The following is a 23,345-nucleotide window of genomic DNA, read 5'->3' as shown; positions in this document are numbered from 1 at the left end:
TGGTCATGATGTATTCTCAATTTTTATATCACTGGTTCAGTTTACTGATATTGTGTTGAAGATATTTGCATCTATGTTTATGATGAATATTGGTCTGGAATTTGCTTTCTCTTGTAATATCTATTTGTTTTATGTATCAGAGGAACACTGGTCTCAAAAAATTACTTGGGAAATATTACTCCCTCTTTATTTACAGACCAAGCTTATGTAAATTTATTGATGTTTCTTCCTTAAATATTTGTTAGAACACACTAGTGCAGCTGTTTGGGCTTGGCATTTTCTCTGTTGGAAGAATTTAAACTACAAACTCAATGTCTTTAATAGATATATTGCTTTTCATGTTCTCTATTTCTTCTTGAGTGAGCACTGGTAGTTTTTGACTTACAAAGACTGTCTATTTCATCTAAGTTATTGAATTTATTGGCCCAGAGTAGTTTATAATATTCTCCTATTACACTCTAAGTGTTAAGATTTATAGTGATGCCCCTTTTTTTCATTCCTGACATTCATAATCTGAGTCATCTCTTTTTTTTTCTTATTTTCTTTAGCCGGGGCTCTATTTATTGTACTGATTTTTCTAAAGAACTAGCTTTCCTTATTGATTGTATTTATTTTTTTCTGTTTTCAATTTATTTGATTTCTGCTCTCACCATTACTATTTCCTTGCTTTTGTTTGTTTGGATCTAATTAGTCCTGCCTCTTCTAAATTGTTAAGGTGGAAGCTCAGAGCATTGATTTGAGTTCTTGTTTCATTTCTAGTACAAGCATTTTCATGTTATAAATTTCCACTTGAGCATTGCTTTAGATATGTCCTACAAGTATTTTTTAACTAATTTTAATTTTTATTCAATTTAAAATATTTTCTAATTCCCTCTGTCACTTCCTCTTTGAACGAACGTGTTACCTGGGGATGGATTGTTCAATTTCTAGATAGTTGGAGATTTTCCGGATGATTTTCTGTTACTGATGTTTAACTTAATTCTGATAAGGTTAGAGAGCCTATTCTGTGAGACTTCCTCCATGACATAGAGCCTGGTCTGCCTGGAGTGTGTTCCAGGGGCACTGAACGACCACATCCTGGCTGTCTTCTGGAAGGTTCTATGAAGACCATCCTGGTCAGCTTCGGGGCCAGCTCTGGGCAAGGTCCCCACGTTCTTCCTGGATTCCTGCCTGCTGCTCGACCAGTTACTGAGAGGGCAGCAGTGGGGCCTCCAGCCGCACCTGCAGATTTGTCTATTTCTTTGCTCAATCAGACCAACTATTGCTTCCCATGTTCTGAAGCTCCTTTGTCAAGTGCATTGACGCTCAGGAACGTTGGGTCTTCCAGGGTAGTGAATGCTTTTTCATCAGATTAAGTCCTTCCTCACCCCAGGGCACTCCTTGTTCTGAATTCTAATTTGCCTCATAGCTTTCTTTTAACCTCTGTTAGCATGATATATCTTTTCCATGCTTGCCTTGTTATCCTCTCTCTTTCTATTAAAAGTGAGTTTCTTGAGGTCATCACATATTTATGTCTGAAAATTGGAAAACCTCTAGCTTTTAATTAGGGAGTTTAGAACTTTGTATCTGTCGCATTAGTTTTGTTTTATTTTTCCTGTAGTTCCATCTATATTTGCTCTTTTGTTCTTTTTTTCTGTTTTAGAGTTGGATATTTATTAAGATTTCAATTTTATGTCCACCACTGGCTTATCAGTTGCTGCTCTTTTTTTTTTTTACCATTTCAAGTGTTCTATGCTTTTCAATATACATCTTTAATTTATCACCATTCACCTTCAAATATTATACCACTTAACATATGGTGCAGTACCTTTTAAATTCAATACTTCTAATTCCTCCTTCCCATCCATGGGAAAATCGTTATATATTTTGATTTCATATGTGCTATAAGCACACAATACATTGCTACCCTTTTTTTCTTACATAGTTCATCACGTTTTAGAGCAATTAAAAAGGGAAAAAAACATCAAAAAATTTTTGAGCCTTAATGCATTCTATTTCTCACATTCTTCAGTTTCGTTATAAAGCCAAGTTTAGTTCCATTATCATATTCCTTCTGCCTGAAGAGTCTCCTAAAAATTCCTTGCAAACATCTACCGGTACTGAATTCTTTTCAGATTTTCTTAATTTGGGAAACTATTTCACGTTAGATTTGATAGTTGTTTTGCCCAGAAATTAGGGCTAAGTTGAGAGATTCTTTGTTCAGGATTTTAAAGATGTAACACCATTGTCTTCTCTTTTGTAAAGTGTCAAACAAAAAAACTGCTGCAACTTAAATCTTTGTTCTAGTCTCTGTAATGTGCCTTTTATTTCTGTTTTCAAAATTTACCCTTAGTCTTTGGTTTATAGGAGTTTGAATATGATTTGTCAAGTTTTGCTTTTACAGCTTTTTGTTGTTGTTGTTGTTACTATATTTCCATTTTGTCTTCTTCGAGTTCTTGGATCTGTGTTTAATGACTTTCATTAATTGTGTGTACCCATTGTCATTATACCTTCAAATACTTTTCCTGTCCCATTTTCTCTCCTCCTTCAGGAACTTCAATTACACATATGTTAAACCATTTGATATTATCCAACAGCTCTGGTAAAGTATGTTCTAGTTTTCCCTTTTTCTATTTCTTCTCATTTTGCCCAAAATAGGTAATTTCTATTGACCTATGTTCAAATTTTCTGAGCCTTTCCTTGACTATATCACATTTACTCATGAGCCTATTAAAAAAAGTCACTTTTGGTACTGGGTTGTTATTGTTTTTTCTAGTATTTGAATTCGACTCTTCTAGTGCTTGACATATCTCTAATGAAATTCTCCATCTGTTTATGCATGGTGATCTCTTTTCCCATGAAATCCTCTAATAAATCAATCTTAGTTAAAGTCCTTGTTTGACAGTTCTAATATTTGTGACATCTCTGAGTCTGGTGCTCTTAATTACTTTGTTTATTAATAATGTTTATTATTTCTTGATGGTCAGACATCATGAACAGAACAACATAGCAAAAAAATTTATTTCTGGGGATGGCACATCCCTTCTTCTGTCAAGTTGTTAGTGAACAAGTTTGAGTCAGCATTGGCAGGAGTTGACCTGGATTTGGGTTTCGTTGCTAAAGTTTCCTTCATTTGCACCAGTCTTCAAATTCTGTCCAAAGTCCTTTTGTTTAGGGTAAGTTCTGGGGTGCCTGAGGATTTTTCTCAATGTCTGTGCTCCCACCAGCTTTCAGCCATCCCTGTCCAACAAACTGTGCAGCTGCCCCTCCACCACTGGGAGATGGCTGTTGCTTTTTACTCAGTGCTTACTAGGATGGCATGGTAGGTAGGTTTTACTGCTCCAGCATCAGTATGCATAAGCTCTGTCTTTGCTTCAAGTATGGAGCTTTCTTAGTGCCTATGGCCTTTTTAAGAAAGGTCAGAAATGTTGAAAGAGTATATACCTATTCCTCCTTTACCTCTTCTCAATTTTAACATATAATTTGTGGTCATGCTTTCAAATAATAATACTTCCTTAATTAAAACCTCTTCTCCATCAAGAGAATTGGTTTGAATTTCTGTCATTTTAACAAAATTAACAAGTGCCCACACACATCCTATAGGCTTAAAAGAAATTGTTGATAATTAGATATTTTGAAACCTGATGTCTCAGATCTCCCTATTCTTAGTTCCTACTTTATATGAATTTCTCAGTTATTTGAAGAGTAAACAGAAAAAAATAGATTTTTTTTCCTGAGGATATAAACTTTCCTGAAAGTATTCATGTTCTAAAAGGATTCTAAAGTAGTAGTATTGCAATGATTTTAAAATTAGAGAAAACTTAAGCTTATGTTTGCTTTGAAAATCTTATAGGTAGTTGATTGAGTAAATGGAATCAGGATGGACACTTTCTAAATGAATATAAGAAACAAAATCAAATAGCATAAAACATAGGAATAACAAAAGAACAAAAAAAGCAGAATATAATAATAAAAGATTTTAAAAAGAATAAAAATACAAAATATAATGTGCTAAACTGAATCATTAAAAGTCAGAAATCATGTTTTGAAATAATTGAGCTAAGTTTAAAACAAAAAGCAAGGCAAAATTGCATAAGAAAGATAAAATAGGGATGTAAAATGATGGCAACATAATTTTAGACAAAGTAGAATTTGAGGTCAAAATGTAAGATGTGACAAAGTTGCTCCACTGTCTTTTTTTGGATTCTTTGTTGAGGCAAGGAATATAACAGAATACATAACAACGTATTTATATATTGTTACATAAATATAACAATTTATACCTTGTTAGGTATAAATTTATTCTATCACAAGCGTTTTTCTCCATAATTCTCCAAATTTTGCCCCATCACCTAATATGGTAGAATGATTTGAACTTCTGTCTTCCTTTATTAGCATCTGCTCATTCATGACATGTGACCAGATATATTGAGCAGGATATATGGATTGCTTTACCGTATTTAATGCCTATTGCGTTTTATTTGTTTTTAAAGAGTTCAACTAAATATAGTTTTGCTGTTTGCCTTCTAACTTACATATCCATCACGCTCTACCATAATTTTCATTTCTTGTTCCTTTTCTCATCTATGTATGATTTCTTCTGTTTTCCCTTCCATCACACTGCTTAGATGCACACATTTTTATCTTATCTTTCACTATCTTCTATAAAGTCCTCTCTTTTTTTGTCATAATTTGGAGTCATATTTAGGAGAATTAGAAGTTGATGAAGCAATTTTTTTCCTAGATCCTGAGCACAATCCTTGTTTTCTTCTGGGTTAAGTAAATGAATCTTCTGAGAAGCAGAATATTTTCAAATGCTGCACTCCACCTCCCCTCTCCTCTCCCTAGCTCTGTACTTATACCTCGTCAAAGGAGTCAAGGCATGGCCAGATTTTTTTCAATATAAAGTTGGTAGAATCAGGCATTTTGATCTTAAGCTGAAGAGAACATTGATGTACAAAACTTTTAGGTACATTTTCAGTTTCTAACAAACTATTATCTCATGTAGCTTTGCTGGACTGAGAGTGAGTTAATTATCTCCTGGTCCCGTTGCTTCATTCTCTGCATATGAGGAGGTAATCTTTACTCCGGCAAACTCTGGAAGACTCTGAGGGTCTTCATTTTAGGAGCAGTGTGAGAAGAATCCCTGAAGAACACCGTTTCCGGCTGGTGCTGCCTCCGCCTCTACCTGAGGCTAAGCTCCTGTGCTAAGCTGCACTGCTACCCTTTCCTCCCTGGGCGGGAGTGGGGATTCCTGTCCACTGCTGAGAGCAGGGGATGTGAATGGAGGAGATGAGGCAGGCGATGCCCATCCTAGGTGTGTGGAATCTTCAGTAGAGGAAGGAGGCAAGTGACCTGGCTCACACCTGCCATCGCCAACTTCCCAGAGTGGTGAACTATGGCATCTTCAGGCTGTTGGGCTCTGAATCGATTTCTGAGGACCAAGAATGAATGAATCCTAGAGTATTTCTCTACTTAACGCATCCACATCCTAATTAGGGAAAATTCATTAAAGACCCATTAAATTATTGATCAGAGACCTTATTCTCTAGTAGAGTTTAAGTTTGCATAGTTTTGCACACTGGGGTTTATTTTTCAGACACAAGGCGATAGTCACCAAGGCTCTTCTGCGTCCTGAGGATAAAGCCTTGCTCTCCTGATGAAGCCATCAACCCCGTGATGAAGAATGATGTAAAGCCCCACAGCAGCCTTCTCAGAGCCCCCCAGGCCGACTCACAGTGCAGTTCCAGACTGGAGCCTGTGGCCCCTGCCATGCCCCCAGCCACACCCGGGTTTCAGCCACATTCAACCACTTGTGATGACCTGATTGTACAACATGCCACATGCTTTGGTGCCCCCCATTTCGAATTCCATTCCCCTTTCACTGTCCTGATTTTTGTTATGCAATCCAGGAGCCCCCACCTCCATTTCTGACCTTTTTCTCCCAACACTTTTTTTAGGAGGTACCAGGGATTGAACCCAGGACATCATACATGGGAAGCAGGCACTCAACCACTGAGTTACATCCACCCCCCAATGAGTGTGTTTTTCATTTGTTTGTTTTTAGGAGGTACCAGGGATTGAACCCAGGACCTCATACATGGGAAGTGGGCCTTCAACCACTTAGCTACATCTACTCCTCTCCTCCCAACACTCTCAATGCATATTCTGGAGTGAATGCATATTACCAGATTGTTCTGGGATCATTTCCTGATTTATGTCTCTCTTCTCTAGAGTGGGAGCTTCTTAGTAGAGCCTTGCATCATCTTACCTCCTGTTACCATGCCTGAAGACAAAGTACTCAATAACAGTTTATCTACTGAGTGAGGAAAAGCCAATGAATACTAACCATTGTGTCCACACTTGCATGGACCTGAGGATAATGGCGACTCATGATCATTGTTGCCCTTAATGAGTCTAAATAATAAAGATAAGTATTTCAGAACACCAAGCTTTGATAACTTATCCAGATCGAATTGTGTTCGCCTTATCTCAGCCTGTGGCCAGGCACTTAACTCTGAACCAGCAACAGAAAGAGGGGGGCAACGTGAAAATGAGGCTCAGGCTTCAGGCACTCACAGCGACCTTTGGACTCAGCTCACAGCACACTCACGCTAAACAACCTGCTTGCATCACATCCTTTCAGCACGTGGTCTGTGTTGACCCTATTATAAAAAGCAATGCTTTACCCAAAATATTACTGCAATTGTTACACAAAAATTGCCATTTACCCAAGAAAGCAAATGAGCTCACCATATTAGGCCCAATGAAAATGAAGGGTTTGGCTCACACTTTAAGTTCCCTTAGAGTTTTGTTTGTGCTCTTTGATTCATTTACAGGGGATAAATGAAATATATACACGGTGCCCAGGGCACACATTTCTCAATACAATAATCTATAATTGGATTGCAACTTAATGTAATAATTTATAATAGGATGTACATGCTTAATAGCAATTGTAATAACTTTTCTTGATATTCCTGAAAACTTACATGAGAAATGTTTTTATTAAAGCATTATTAGAATTGTGGGAACAGGGCCATGGGTTCAGGCAGCTAAGGCTCAGCCTTCACTGAAACAACAGAGGAAAGAACCCAAGGCTGTCTTGGGAAACTGCTCTGGCATACAGCAGACCAGGACAGTGCTTCACAACACCCTGGAAGGTAAGAGAGAGACGAAGAAGCTGAAACAAATAGTCCTGAGTTATTAACCCTCCTGGCCACCAGGAAGGTCTCCCCTCCCCCACCCCCGAGATAGTAAAAGGGTAAAACTCCTGGCGAGCTACATCTGACAGGAGAGCAGAGGCCTTCCTCCCTGCCGGCGGCTTTGGATACATAGAGAATGGGAGGGTCCTCTGAGCCATCTAGGAGGGTACTGGAAAGACAAGAAGCCAAAGGTTGGCACTAGGGATGTCACATACTCAGGAGACTTGAATCTCTGGACTGCCCATGTGCCAGCTGGGCCCTGAGCCTCAGCAGAGTTGCAACTTCTACTCTGGTTCACTGGACTTACCCAGGCCAGCTAACAGGAAGGTGAAGAAGGTCAGCAACCACACCAGGGAACCGAGAGTGCCTACAACAGCAGACAGGAGAATCGTATCCATCAACCATGTGGGATCTAAGCCCCCTCTTGATCCAGAGGTGGAGGGGACATCACCATCTCAGGGTCCACAGGATGGAGGAATAAAATGTGGATTAGAGTGGATTTACTGATATTCTACTATAAAACTATCGTGACTAGTAAGGGAAGAAATTGTAGCACTGAGGTGGAGAAAGCGACCACAGTAGTTGCTGAGGGCAGGGAGAGGGAAGAAGAGATGTGATGTGGGAGCATTTTTTGGGACTTTGAGTTGTCCTAAATGATATTGCAGAGTCAGATGCTGGACTTTATGTATCCTGCCATAACCCACTGAATGGACTGGGGAAGAGTGTGAACTACAGAGTAAACTATTATCTGTGTAGTGCAGCAGCGCCCCAAAATGTGTTCACCGAGTGCGATGAGTGTGCCACAGTGATGGGGGAGGTTGTTGGTGTCAGAGGAGTAGGGTGGAGGAGAAGGGGTGTACAGGAACCTCATATTTTTTAATGTAACATTTTTTTTGTGATGTACATATTTTCAAAAAAATACAATTTACACAAATGATGGAGTAGAGGGTGGGGAGCAGGGTATATGGGAACCGCTTATGTTTTTTTTATGTTTTTTAATGTAATGTTCTTTGTGATCTATTAACTTTAATAAAAAACGTGTAAAAAAAAAAACAACAAAGGAAAATTTTGAGTTGCTGGCCCCCGAGGCTGGAGGCGGCACATGTACCCTACCCTCAGGGCAAAGAGCAGAGGTGGAGCTTCCGCTCCCAGCTCCACAGGGAGTGTGCTGTGGGTTCCTGGGGAGGACCACGGGTCTCCGAGGGTAGAGAGTGGTTTCTTTCCAGTGAATTTGCCAGCTGAGCCCTGCTTGAACATAGGAAAGTACCCTGACTCGATAGGGAGAGGGAAGGGATCTCCTCAAGCAGGCTGTCAGGGCCAGTATAGCAGGGAAGCAGATCAGAGAAGAGGCAGGGACAGACAGACGCGGAATCAGCAGCACGCTAGCAAACTGCAAGGAATCTAACTGCCCGAGGGAAAGGCGGTGGGTAGGCTTCTGAAAAGCTGAGCCACCTAAGGAGACAGGTTGGCTCAGTGGAAGAATTCCCACCTGCACACACGTGGTCCCTGCTTAGGACAGGGAGCATATAGACATTCTCTTTGTATTAGGTTTATTGGATCTTTCTCTCTTTCTTAAAGGTTCCTTATTTTACACACTAAAACCTGGTTCAAAACCTGCAGAGGGCAGGCTGCAAGGTGATTGATGAGCACCAGCAGCCTGAGAAGATCCTTAGGGGTCTGCGAAGGAAGGCTGTTTTCCCATGTGTTGTTTTTGTGGGGGTTTTTTATGTTCTTTTTTCCCCTCTCTTCTTTTTAAGTGAGTTGCTGTTGTCTTGTTTCTTTGTTGTGTTTCCCCTCCATTTCCTTGTTTTTTGTTTTGTTTTGTTTTGCTTACTGATTTTCTCTACCTATGCTATTTATTTTCTCTCCTTCATCTTTCTTCCGTTTTCTATTGTTTCTTTCATTCCACCTCTTTTTGTTTGGTCTTCAATTTTTTTTGTTTTTATTTTTCTCTCCTTTTTTATCTGTTTTCTGTCTTTTCTACCTTTTTTCTTTCTTTCTTATTTCTTTTTTCTTTTTTGTCTCTTCTCATTATTCCAGCACTTTAATTCATTCTATATATTTTTCTCTATTCTGGGTCTTGTTTCATTGTTTCTATTCCACTTTTTAAATCTTATTCCTCTGTACTTCTTATTCATGCTAATTATTCATTTCCCTAGGTCATGTATGGTTCCTCTCCTACCTTGTACTATCATTATCAATTATTATTATTTTTCTCCTTGCATCTCTTTCCTTTTCTATGATCATAATTTTTTCCCAAGGGAAAGTAAACAACAGCAAGGATATAGAATAAGAGGAAAAAAGTGTCAAAGTGAAATCTTACCACACACACACACACAAACCCTAGAGTACAGAGACAACCCTAGAGTTTATCACCTGAATAAACCCATCAAGATAAGCAGATGCCTAACACCAACAAAATGTCACAAGCCATACTAAGAAACTGGAAGACAAGACCCATTCCAACGAAAAAGCTAAAAACCAGGAGGAGATGCAGAACATGAAATAACTAATCAGAGATGTCCAAACAAATATGAATAAACTTAATGAAGTAAGGAAGAGATTAAAGATATTAAGAAGACACTGGGAGAACATACTGTAGTAATTATAAACATATATAAAAAGATAATGGATATGATGATGATGATGAGTGGCACAATCCAAGAAATCAAAAATGCACTGAAAGCATATAATAGCAGATTTGAACAGGAAAAGGAAAGAATTAGCAATGTGGAAGACAGTGCATCTGAAATCAAAGAAATGGTAGAACAGATAGATAAAAAGATAGAAAAAAATCCAGCAGGGACTTAAGGATAAATGACAACAAGAAATGCACAAACATAGGTCTTATAGGCATCCCAGAGGGAAAAAAGAAGGGAAAGGGAACAGAAGGTGTGTTTGCTAGAACTAATGGCTGAAAACTCCCCAACCCAATTGATGAACACATATGTCCAGGAAGGACAGTATACCCCAAAGAGTATAAATACCAACAGGCCTACTCCAAGATATACTTGTCAAATTGTCCAATGCTCAAGACAAAGAGAGAATACTGAAAGCAGCAAGAAAAAAAGACATCCATCACATATAAGGGAAGCTTGAAAAGATTAAGTGCTGATTTTTCATCTGAAACCATGGAGGCAAGAAGGCAGTGGTATGACATAGTTAAGGTACTAAAAGAAAAAGCCTCCAGCCAAGGATTCTCTATCCAGCAAAGCCTGTATTCAAAAATGAGGGAGAGTTCAAAATATTCACAGATAAACAGAAATTAAGAGAGAAATACTTCAAGAAATACTAAAGGGAGTTCTGAAGGTTGAAAGGAAAAAACAGGAGAGAAAGAGTTGGAGGAGAGTGTAAGAACAACTAAAACAATAAAAAGATAAATTAAAAAACCATATGGCATATATATAAGCCTAAAGAAAATATGGCTAATGTAAGTAATTCCTTGACAGTAATAACATTGAATGTTAATGGATTAAGCTCACCTGTCAAGAAGCATAGACTAGCAGAATGGATAAGCAAATATGACCAATCTATATGCTGTCTACAAGAAACACACCTTAGACCCAGGAATGCAAGGAAGCTGGAAATGAATGGTTGGAAAACAATTTTACAAGCAAACAATAACCAAAAAAGGGCAGGAGTAGCTATACTAATATCAGACAAAACAGGCTTTAAATGCAAAACTATTGTAATAGACAAAGGACATTACATATTAATAAAAGGGGTAATATATCAAGGAGAAAGAACAATTACAGATATTTATGCACCTGACCAGGGTGATTCAAAATACGAGGCAAACACTGGAAAAACAAAATGGGGAAATAGATGCCTCTACAATTATAGTGGGGGACTTTAATGCATCATTATTACCATTAGAAAGAAAATCTCAACAGAGAATAAAGAAACAAAGACTTTAAATAATACATTAGAGGATCTGGACCTAACCTAATAAACATATACAGAACATTACACCAAAATACAGTGGGATATACGTTCTTCCCAAGTGCACATGGATCATTCTCCAGGATAGACTACATGCTAGGCCACATAACAAACCTCAATGAGTTCAGAAAGATTGAAATTATACAAAGTAATTTATCTTACCATAATGCAATGCAGTTGTAAATCAGTAAGGGGCAGAGAACAGATTAGGGACAAAGATATAGAAGTTAAACAACACACTCTTAGACAAACAGTGGGTCAAGGAGGAAATTGCAAAAGAAATCAGTAACTACCTTGCAATGAATGAAAATGACAAAAAAAATGTATCAAAATCTATGGGATGCAGCAAAAGCTGTACTGAGAGGGAAATTCATAACAATAATGCATATATTTAAAAAGAAGAAAGAGCTAAAATCAAAGACCTAACTCCATCCCTGGAGTAATTAGAAAAAGAACAACTAACACCAAAGGAAGTAAAAAGAAAGAAATAACAAAGATTAGAGCAGAGCTAAATGAAATTGAAAATAAGAAAGTACTAGAAAAAATAGACAAAACTAAAAGTGGTTTCTTTGAAAAGATTAATAAAATTGACAAGCCCTTACCTAGACTAACAAAGGAAAAAAGAGACAATGCAAATGCATAAAATAAGAAATGAGGAGGGGATATCACCACTGACCCCACAGAATTAAAGAGTATCATAGGAGGATAATTTGAAAAATTGTATGCCAACAAGATGGATAATATAGAGGAAATGGAAAAATTCCTAGAAACTCACAAGCATCCTACATTGGCAAAAGAAGAAATTGATGAACTCAACAGACAAATCACAAGTAATGAGATAGAAACAATCATCAAACATCTTCCAGGTAAGAAAGAACCTAGGACCAGACAGTTTTACAGGTGACTTCTACCAAACTTCCAGAAAGAACTAACCTCAAGCCTGCTTAAACTCTTCCAAAAAACAGAAGTGGAGGGAACATTGACTAACTCATTCTATGATGCCAACAACACCCTAAAACCAAAGTCAAACAAAAAAGCCACAAGAAAGGAAAACTATAGACCCATCTCTTCAATGAACCTAGATGCTAAAATCCTCAACAAAATACTTGCTGATCATATTCAGCAACACATCAAATGAATCATACACCAGGACCAAGTGGCCTGATCCCTGGTGTGCAGGAATGGTTCAACCTAGGAAAACCCGTCAATGTAATGCACCACTTTTTTTTGAAAGGAAAAAACCACATGATCATCACCATATATACAGAAAAATCATTCAACAAAATACAGCACCCATTCCTGATAAAAACACTTCAAAAGATAGGAATAGAAGGAAACTTCTTTAACATGATAAAGGATATATATGAAAAAGTCCATACAGCATAGTAAATGGTGAAATCCTATAAACTTTTCCTCTAAGATCTGGAACACAGCAAAGATGTCCACTGTTACAGCTCTTGTTTAACACTGTGTTAGAAGTACTTGCTCAAGCACTTAGGCAAGAAAAAGATATAAAAGTCATCCAAATTGGAAAGGAATGAAAAAATTTTACTATTTGCAGATGATATTATCCTATACCTGGAAAGCCTTGAGAAATCTAAATCAAAGCTTCTAGAGCTTATAAACAAGTTCAGTAAAGTGGCAAATTAAGATTAATGTGCAAAAATCAGTAGCATTTCTGTACTCCAATAATGAGCAATCTGAGTAGGAAATCAAGAAAAAATTCCATTAACAACAACTAAAAGAATCAAATACCTAGGAATAAGTTTAACTAAAAATGTAAATGATTGTACACAGAAAACTACGCAACACTGTTAAAGGAAATCAAAGAAGACCTAAATAAATGGAAGAATATTTCTTGTTCATGGATAGGAAGACTAAACATCACTAAGATGTCTATCCTACCCAAACTGACCTACATATTTAATGCAATATCAATAAAATTCACCACAGCATTTTTTGCTGAATTGGAAAAGCTAACTATGAAATTTATGTGGAAGGGCAAGAGGCACCAAATAGCCAAAGACATATTGAAAAAGAAAAATGAAATCAGAGGAATCATACCACCTGACTTTAAAACATACTACAAAGCTACAGTGGTCAAAACTGTATGATAGTGGCACAAGGATATCCTGACCAATGGAACCAAATTGAAAATTCTGATATAGATCCTCACATATACAGTCAACTGATATTCAAGAAGGCCACCAAGTCCATTCAACTGGGTGAGAATGGCTTCTTCAAAAAATGGTGCTTGGAGAAGTGAATATGCACATCCAAAAGAATAAGAGAGGAACACCAACTCACACCTTATACAAAAATTGACTCAAGATGGAACAAAGATCTAAATATAAGAGCCAAAACCATAAAGATATAAGAAGATAATGTAGGGAAGTATCTATAAGATCTTATATTAGGAAATGGTTTCATGAACTTTACATCCAAAGCACAAGCAATGAATGAAAAAAATAGATAAATGTGATCTCCTCCAAATTAAAAACTTTTGCACCTCAAAGGAGTTTGTCAAAAAAAAAGGCAGCTTTCTCAATGGGAGAAAATATTTGGTAACCATATATCTGATAGGGGCCTAATATCCAGTATATATATATAAAGAAATCCTACATCTTGAAAATAAAAAGACTAACAACCCATTTAAAAAATGGGCAAGTGATTTGAATAGACACTGTTCCAAAGAAGAAATACACATGGCTAAACAGCACATGAAAATATGCTCAACATCACTCGCTATTAGGGAAATGTAAATCAAAACTACAATGAGATATCATCTTACACCAATTAGACTGGTAGCGATTAGAAAAACAGAGGACTACAAGGGTTGGAGAGGATGTACAAGAATGGGAACCCTCATTTACTGCTGGTGGGAATGTAAAATGATAGAGCCATTGTGGAGGACAGTTTGGCAGTTCCTCAGAGAGCTACCTCTAGAACTGCCATATGATCCAGTAATCTCACTGCTGGGTATATGCCCAGAAAAACTGAAAGCAAGGACATGAATAGATAAATGCACACCAATGTTCATAGTTGCATTATTGCCAAAACTATTGCCAAAAGTTGGAATCAACCCAAATACCTATCAACAGATGAATGAATAAACAAATTGTAGTATATATATACACAATGGAATACTACTCAGCTGTAAGAAGGAATGCAATATTAACACATGGGATAACGTGGATGAATCATGAAGACCTTATGTTGAATGAAGCAAACCAGGCACTGAAAGACAAATATTATATGACCTCACTTATATGAATTAAGTAAATTGAGCAGACTCAGAGCTAGAGTCTGGAAGATAGGTTTACAAGAGTTAGGAAGGGAGAAGGCTGTGAACCAATGCCCATAGGGGCAAAATCTATAAGGTAGAAGTGTGTAGTTGTGTAGTAGAGAGGCATAATAGTGGTGCACTGAAACTTTGGATCAAGTAGTGCTAGTTTGTCAGGGGGGTAGGGTGGTGAGGATGGATTGGACTGTCCATGGAATTGGGAGGAAGGTTGGGGGAGGGAGCAGGTGAACACTGGATATTGGCAGGTATATGGTTAAAACTATGTTGGGAATGTTCTTTCAGCAACATGGAAGGGGAGGACTACTGGTTTAGGGTGTTGGATATGGGGGCCTTTGGGACAGAATGCACTTGAGGCAGGCTTCTAGGGAGTGTGTGAGTGTTCATCTTGACATAATGGGTTGAATCAGTGGGTGTAGACCCATATAATGAGACCACAGAAGGGTTACAACTATGACAGAGGAGGATCATTTGTGCAGGGTGTCGATGATGGGGGATACATAGGAGGAGATCCACCTGGGCATCCACATAATGCATATAAATATGTTCAGTTGTTCATGGGGCATTGTCACATTGGATGGAGATACACACAATAACCAAAACAATATCTAATTCCCATCCTGGGGAGCCCTGCCACATTCTCTAATGGAACAGCAAGAATCCCCTAAGTACAGGGACAATGACTAGTAAAGGAGGATGGACCATTAATGGGTGGCTTAATATTGATGACAGTACTTATGAACCTCTACACCTGAAAATGAAACTTAGCCTAGTATTATAGAGTGCCTAAGAGTAATTTCCTGAGAGCCTCCTTGTTGCTCAAATATAGCCTCTCTCTAAGCTAAACTCAGCATATAACATTACCTTTCTTCCAGCATGGGACATGACTCCCAGGGATAAGACTCCCTGGCACTGAGGGATTACTACCAAGCACCAACTAGCAATGCAACTGGGAAAAAACCTTGACTAAAAGGAGGAAAAGATAAAGACAAGTGAGTTTATATGGCTAAGAGACTTCAAAGTGAGTCAGGGGGTTATTCCAGAGGCTACGCCTATGCATGTTTCAGCAGGATATCATTGACTGCCAAGGTAAATGCCACTTCAAATAATGGGGTTCATAAGGAACATCCAGACACTATAGACAGGGCAGATAGTTCAGGAGTTTGGTGCCCTACCAGTGGGCCCTACTTTGAATTTATGTTCCCAAGAGTGACAGAGTTAGACTCAGTTGTGGTTTCCCTAAACATGGCTCTTCTGACCCTTCTATTTGAATCTATATTTAGTACTAGAATCGATAGGTGTGTGTCCAAGAGACTAAAATCTTTGGTCTGTCCATGTGCCAGCTGGGGCCTGAACCTCGACAGAGCTGCACCACCTACTCTCCAGTTCATCAAACTCTCCCAGGACAACTAACAAGGAGACGGCAATGGACAATGGACATCCCAAGGAACTAAGAAAGTCTGGAACTGCAAGCAAAATAGTTCCATCCATATGCCCCATGGGATCGAAGCTCCCTCTCAATTAGAGGTGGAGTGGGCATCACCATCCCAGAATCCTCAGGATTGGGGAATACACTATGGACTAAAGTGGACTTACTGTATTCTACTATGGACTTATTGTGATTCTAGAAATGGAAGAAATTATATCATTGATTTGAAGGTAGTGGCCCATGGAGGTTCTGAGAGCAGGGAAAGGGAAAAACAGATGAAAAATGGGGGCATTTTGGGGACTTGGGAATCGTCCTGAATAACATTGCAACGACAGATACAGGCCATTACATATTTTGCCATAACCTACAAAATTGTGTGGGAGGGAGTGTAAACTATAATCCATGCATAGTGGCAATGTTCCAAAATGTTTTCATCAATTGTGATGAATGTACCCCAGGAATGAAGGATGTTGTATATGTGGGAGAATGTGGAAGGTGTAGGGAGCAGGACATGTGGTAAATCCCCTATATTTTTATGTGAAATTTATGTAATCTAACTACATAAACATGTAATTGGCTACTAACTATAGCCAATATCTTATATTTGGTGTATTTTCCCCCCCAACTCACCCAGTTAATAACACACTGTGTAAAGTGTTAAGTATACGGTGATACATGGGGAACTTACAACTAATGTAACTTACGGATTATAGTTAACAGTAATATTGTAGTGTTTTTGCAGCAATGGCAAAGAAGATATCATTTCAGTTCTAAGGGACAATAATAGGAAGGTATAAGGGGGCATGGAGTTTTTCCTTTTGAAGTAATGAAAAGTTCTAAAATTGACTGAGGTGATAACAACACAGCTCTGTGATGAATATGAGAGCCACTAGGTGTACACTTTGAATAGATTATACAAAGCATGGGACTGTGTAACACAGTGAATCCTGTGGTGGAAGATGAACTGTGGTTAACAGAACAAATATGAGAACATTCTCTCATGAACTATGACAAATACTAAAAAAAAAAATTATTAGTTGTTTTTATAAAGTGTTCTAAAGTTGAAGTTTTAGCTATGTAGTGAATGTGTATAAAGCTTTTACTTTATAACATTAAAGTTATAAAGTGAAAGTTATTAACTTTTATAACATGTTATTAGTTAGATGTTTTAGGTTATTACAGTAAAACTGGAGTGAAATGTATTAATTTTTAATTGATCTACAGCTCATCCTGCCCTCTGCTTTATTTGTTCCCCCTTCCAGGCAGTCTATGAAGCAAGCAATAACTTATAAACAAATCTTTAAATATGTTCTGGGACCTAAGAAATATTCAATACACTCTTTCCTGAGCTGTGTGATTTCTGAGAATTCTGAAATGTATCAGAAATCAAACTTGTCATGAAGGAATCCGGAAACTCTTATCTCAAAACTAGGATACTTAACTGTCACAGCAGTAAGAAAACAATGCCCAATGTGTTAGAAAATCTGTAAGTTTTCATACATTTCACCAGGTAACTAGATATTTCGCATTTTAATAGTATGAGTTTCCCAAGAAAAGGAGCAATGCCCACTAGAAAATGTCTATATGATACTCAATATAAGCTTAGAGGATGAAATTCACTCAAAGATTTTGTTGGAACAGGTGCACCAGTTTCATGATATTTTTTAACTGAATGTGCTGGTTATTTTGGTTATACTTACTACCAACGTATTAAGAAATTAAAATAGTATTCTCTCAGAAACCAAAAGAGCCACAGCACCCTTGTATAATACACGCCATCTAATCATCTTTTATCATCATTCCATTAAATAGGAAACATGATATCTTAGTGTAAATTGTTTATAAATGTCTGCATGTAGGTGTCTGTTTGGGTTTTAACAAGTAATATAGAATTATAAGGACAGAAGGCAATTTTCAGTCCAGAATCATTAAGACCTGTGAAAACACATAAGTTGAGCTGTTCTTCCTGGCTTATTATTAAACAAGATTCATAGCGAGTTAGAATAAATGAGGTAGGCAAACAGAGAAGAAAATAAATATATCTCCTTAACCAGCACTGCATTATCCATGGGAACATCTCCTTATTACTAAATTTTAGAGGCACATATTGAGACAAGCTTGGTAGGTAGGAAATCACAGAAAGGTAATGTAATTCCGAAGGTATAAAATATTCCATAACGGAAGGTATTGCAAGATAATTTTGACACAAGCAGCATTTGCTTTTATAATATGATCCTATGTTAAGGTGATTTTAAAATTCTTAAGATGATTTTGTCTTCCTGTTACTATATGGGCTTATTATATGATCTTTCATCCAGAGATTATTTCATGGGAATCTGTTTCAGGACACATGTTCTCCCAGGTCACTAGAGACTAAAGATAGAGCAAAATCCATCTTCCAAACATGTCATTTTTATAGTCCATCTTCAAATATCACCCCAATTTGAAGGCAGAATTCACAAAACTGGCATGCCCAGTGTCCTGCAGACAGGGAGCTTCACTGGCCATGCCTCCTCTCCCCCCTCCCCAATCAGTGTTTGAGGAGAAGACAGGTCCACTAGCGCTTCTATTAAAGTGATCCAGAAGACCTGGCCCATCCTAAAAATAAAGCACCGCCCATCCCATTCCATGTAAATTCCCTCAACAATCTCCTAATCTATAACAAAGCTCCTGTCTTCCAAAAAAAAATGGTGGATGAGCTAAACAGAACCTCGATTTCTTAATAAAAAATAATCATAACCACGAAAAGAACTTGGGTTTTATTCTAAGAATTGTTTCATTGGGATGAAAAATAAAGTTTTAAGACTCAAAACTATCTATAACCAAAGCAAAAAAAAAGTCACTGTCATTAGGGCCACCAACCTGGTAGAGGCTGAGGAGCCAACACCAATGTGGGAAGCGCCCGGGGGGCGGGAGCTGGCCTGGGCAAAGACACAGCTGCTTGATTTGTCAGCAAATGTGGTTTTTCATGCCCGTGGAATAAGGTTGATTCCTCAGGATGTATCCACGTTGAGTCCAGAGCAAAGGAATTATTAAAAAATATCTGTACAAAGATAAAGCAAGTATAACATTTTAGTCAAAGAATGTGATAAAAACTAACCACTATTGTGAAAATATTCGTCTGGCCTTGCATTGTTCCCAAATACTGAACCCTCTGTAACTGGGGACGTCTGTTCTAAAACTTAAAGAAAGTTCCGCGGTGTCCTATACAAATCGCCTTCTAGGGACAGGCTTGGGCTTTGTCTTGGTGTCTTCAGCCATTGGCTTGATCAGGTTCAGCCCAGTGGTCAATGTATCGATTGAAGAATCACCCCCAACGAGGTAATCAGAATGTTATTAAAAAGACAACATATTCCTTTTATTAATTTTCAAATAAGTAAAATATAGTCAGTAAATTTGAATTCAAAAGGCAAGATAAACAATCAGAAAAACGAAAACTCAAAGCAAAAATAGCAAGAAAAACTCATTGGCAATTTGAAATTTATATTATAAAATAGTCTAGATTTTGCTCAATGGCTATGGATCTTTAATAATTAAATTAAAAAAAAGATTCTGATTCAGAATTGGAAATGTTTACAATGTTCTATGGAATCCAAATATGTTAAAGGAAAACAAAACGCTCCCTTCTATCTAGTATTGTTTGGAACAGGCCAATCTCATTCTGAATGGATTTCACTCTATACCTAGATGGTCAATCAAATGTAATTAGAAAATGCAAGGTGTTTTCTGTTGTCATGGAAAATACCCAGTAGCTTAATAATTAAAACTCTATTTATCTGATTAAATTACTTGAATTTTTACCTTATAATTAGGTACTCTTTTGTCTATCCAACTTTTCCCAACAGGAGGTGGAAGAGCAGATGTGCAGACATGTGGGAAAATGGGCACCAACTCCACAGTGGAAGCAGGCGACAGTCCCATGGCTGGTGAAGGGCCCCGGAACAGCCACTGCAGCCCAGAAAACACAAGGGATGGCTCATTAGCCCACTCCAAACAACTGTGCTTTACACCAAAGGGTGTGTGACAACTTCTTTTAAAGGGAATTTGCATACTAAATTATGGAAAAAATGCCTTCTTACCTCAATCAAGAAAAACTATACTTTATTCATAAATCAAAGAAAAATATATCAAAGTTTTCATGTCTGAATCATTGAAAAACATTACCAACATTTCATTCTTCAATCTTGAGAAATAACTTCTAAGCAGAAATTCATGAGAATGTGGTAAGAAGTGGCTTTCTGCCCTGAGGTAATAAGAAACCATGAAGGAAATGAGAAATGCTGGAGATCCCTTTTATAAATCTTGAATTATTTTTATAAGCTAGCATTAAAGGTATATTTATGATATCTCTTTAAATGTAACATTCTGTGCTAATTCCATTCATCATTTTTAATAAAAACACATTTATAGCATTTTCAAAATAAAAATAGGTAAGGAGTTAAGGTTCAAAGTTTTTCAAGGATCAGTGATTCAAACAGATTCCAAAGCAAAGAAAATATAAGTGAGCTTACCACATAATTGAAGATGCCAAAGCACAGAATAAAATAGGAAAAAATTGAAAGGGGGCAGAGAATTTTTGAATCCTCATCAGTAGAGAAATAAGAAGACACATTGTTCAATGATATGGAACAAGTCAATATCTATTTGTTTTAAAACCATAAAAGCATTTTTTAAAATTTTCTTAAGTGAAAATGCTCATCCGGTTATAAATATCGTTATTTAATAGAAAATGTGCAGCATAAAATATATGAAAGATAAATACTAAGTTTGGGGGGATTTTTTTTCTTTTGTAATTTACACAAGAAAAAATTACAGTTTTTTATAAAGGAAGAAAATGTAGTTCCTTGACATTATATACCTCTAGCGGTGGCACTCTGCTATAACAACCCTTCCAAAATATTGCAAAGGCTACGGAGGTTTATTCAATAAGACCAGATATGAACTGCACCACATCAAAATAGGAGACCCAGCACCGCAGGTATTATGTGTCCTAAAGGCCAAAGACCAGCTTAGGAAGGGTTTAAGGACATCTTTTAGAAAAGCTCACAAGATAATAGTAGAAACAGTAAATCGTGTATTCTAACGTGCCGCTCATTTAAATATGTTAATGAGGGCAATACTTGGAATAAAAGTCATGGTATCCCCTAATTTAAATACATCTGCATAGTTAGATGGCAAACAATGGATCTGGATCTCGCCAGAGCCAATCTGCCTTGCGCCTTTGCATGTTAATTAAAGGCAGTCCCTATTATTGTATTGTGGTGGGTTTTGTTTTTTGTTTTTTAATTTCAGGCTTTAAAACGCCAAACTCTACTAAAGTGCAGTATGTATGGCATCAGCTCATTTGGTGGACGCTGGGAAAACACCGGCTACCTTTCTCAGTCCTAAGGGCAGCGCTTCCCTAATCGCTTCCACCGGTTTGAACCTTCTTAGGCATTATCTGGAGTCTATTTTCAAATGAAAAAAAAAAAAAAAGACCCAGATCAGAATCAGAAATAGCAATTGATTCCCAGGCTGCTTTCCAAGTCTGGCAGAGACCGTAAAAGTATTAACTTCTCCGCGGTAAGTCAGCCAGCCTCCACGGCTGCCACGCTCGGCGCCGGCGGCCGCTTCAGCACTGCGCCCTGGACAGCGACCCCGGGCCCGGGCGAAAGTTGTGGCCCGCGCCGACCCAGCTCCGGCCCCTGGGCCGCAGGGCCCTCAGCCGATCGCCAAGGCCAAGGACGAAGACTGACCAGGGACCAAAGCAGACGTCGAAGAGGGAACTTTGTTGCCGAGGCATGGCTGCCGGGCTGCGTCCTGAGCCTGTGAGGCGTCAAAGACCCGCGCGGAAGGCGAGGGAGCGAGTCCGAGGACCGGAGCCGCGGGGAGCGGGGAGAGGGCCGGGCCGCGGGGGAGGGGGCGAGCCTGGGGGCCCGAGGCCGCGGGCGAGGGGGTGGAAGGCAGCTTACCTGCCCGGGAAGCCAGGGGGAGTGGTGCGCGGCGGCGGCAGCGTGCTCTGGCGCAGAGGGCAGCGGCAGCAGCGGCAGCAGGGGCTCGCCGGGGGCAGACCAGCTGGGCACCCCCGGGAGCAGCGGGGCGGCGGGGACGGGAGCCGCGGCGAGCAGCACGGGCCGGGGCGCGACCCCCGCGCCGAGCCGGAGCAGCCCGGCGGTGCCGGGGACCAGCCAAACCCAGGGCGGCGGCGGCGGCGGCGGGTCCGCATTCATCGGCCAGAGAGGAGGCTGCCGCCGCCCGGGCTGCTGCTGCAGCTGCCGCCGCCGCCGCGGGAGCCTGGCGCCCGCCAGCATCCTACATCCCCGCGCGCGCGGCGGGCGGCGGGCGGCGGCGGGCGGCTGCGGGGGCGGCGGGCGCCGGAGGTGCGGGGCCGGCGGCGGCGCGGGATGCTCAGCAACTCACTTGGTGCCGCGGCGCGGCCGCTCGCTCCGCCCCTGGCCCGCGCGGGGAGCCCCTCCCCCGCCCGCCGCCCGCCGCCCGCCGCCCGCCGCCCGCCCTCTCGCGCCGCCGCCGCCCGGCCGGCCCGGCCCACCCGCGCTCCCCGGTTCCTGGAGGCGAGCGCTGGGCGCGCCAAGGGCGCTCCGGCCCGGGTCCCTCCGGGCGGGCTCGGGGCTCGTGGCTGCTGCTGGAGGCCGCCGGCTCTCGCGGACCGAGCGCACGGGCCGGGCTGCTGGACCCGTGCGCAGCGGAGAGCGGAGGCCCGGGTGGCGCCCGGGAGCCGGGCACGTCCGGCCGCTAAGGCAAGGCTGGGGGCGCCCGCGGGGACGCGCGGGGAACGCTCTCCGTCTGGCTTAACCGAGTCAAGGGCGCAGATCCTGCGGGGATGGCTGGGCTGCTGACCCGGACGCCACCGGGCCGGGCGCCAAGTGCCACCAGGCGCGGGTAGAGCCCTCCTCAAGAGCTAATCTGCCGGACAGTTCCTTAGTACCCCCACCCCAGCCGATCTTCGTAGCCCGGAAATTGAGCCCTCCTTGGGCACCTGGCCAAGGCCCTTCACCTAAGGAGAGCGGCAGCCCCGCGGCCCCTCCTCCAAGCCCACTCGCTGCGTGCAAAGGACGGTGCCGACCGCCCCCGGGCCTTTGCACAGGACGGTTTCTCGGCCGGAAGCGCCCCCTGCGAAGTCGCCCTCGACTCCCCTCGGACCCAGGCTGTGCCTCCATCACCCACCGCATGCGGCCTCTGCCGCTACGTCCTGAGTTGCCAGGGGGAAGGACTGCGACCTTCGCTCACCCCAGCGCGCCCCTCGCGCCCGCACAGAGCCGAGGCGGGCGCCGCGCTGATCCCGTCAGTCACCGCTAGGCGCCGCTGCTTCCACCCGCTTGTCTGACCTTCCAGACCCGATCCTGGGAGCCCCAGGCCCTCAAGTCCCTGCCCTGAGACCGAGCCCAGTGCTGGGCAACTTGTGCCAAGAGGAGGATGGAGACCACCATGTGCTGATACACTCAGGTCGCTGAACCCGAGAAGGCAGAGCAGGGCTAAGAGCAGCGCGCAC

The 23,345-nt window shown here is 40.7% G+C and overlaps 1 protein-coding gene across 1 annotated transcript in view; it reads right to left on the bottom strand.

Moving 5' to 3' along the window:
• Positions 1–22,146, bottom strand: part of TCERG1L (transcription elongation regulator 1 like) — a 222,094-nt gene extending 199,948 nt beyond the window's left edge. The window contains exons 1-3 of the mRNA XM_058298125.1: positions 21,808–22,146; positions 19,658–19,804; positions 18,719–18,899 (exon numbers count right to left, since the gene is read on the bottom strand). Coding sequence (XP_058154108.1) covers positions 18,719–18,899; positions 19,658–19,804; positions 21,808–22,146 — 667 coding nt within the window. The remainder of the gene's footprint in view (positions 1–18,718; positions 18,900–19,657; positions 19,805–21,807) is intronic.
• Positions 22,147–23,345: the final 1,199 nt, after the last annotated feature.

This window comes from Dasypus novemcinctus, chromosome 6 (assembly GCF_030445035.2).
Source record: "Dasypus novemcinctus isolate mDasNov1 chromosome 6, mDasNov1.1.hap2, whole genome shotgun sequence".
In the NCBI taxonomy this organism is placed as follows: domain Eukaryota; kingdom Metazoa; phylum Chordata; class Mammalia; order Cingulata; family Dasypodidae; genus Dasypus; species Dasypus novemcinctus.
This window is presented reverse-complemented; position numbering and strand designations above follow the sequence as displayed.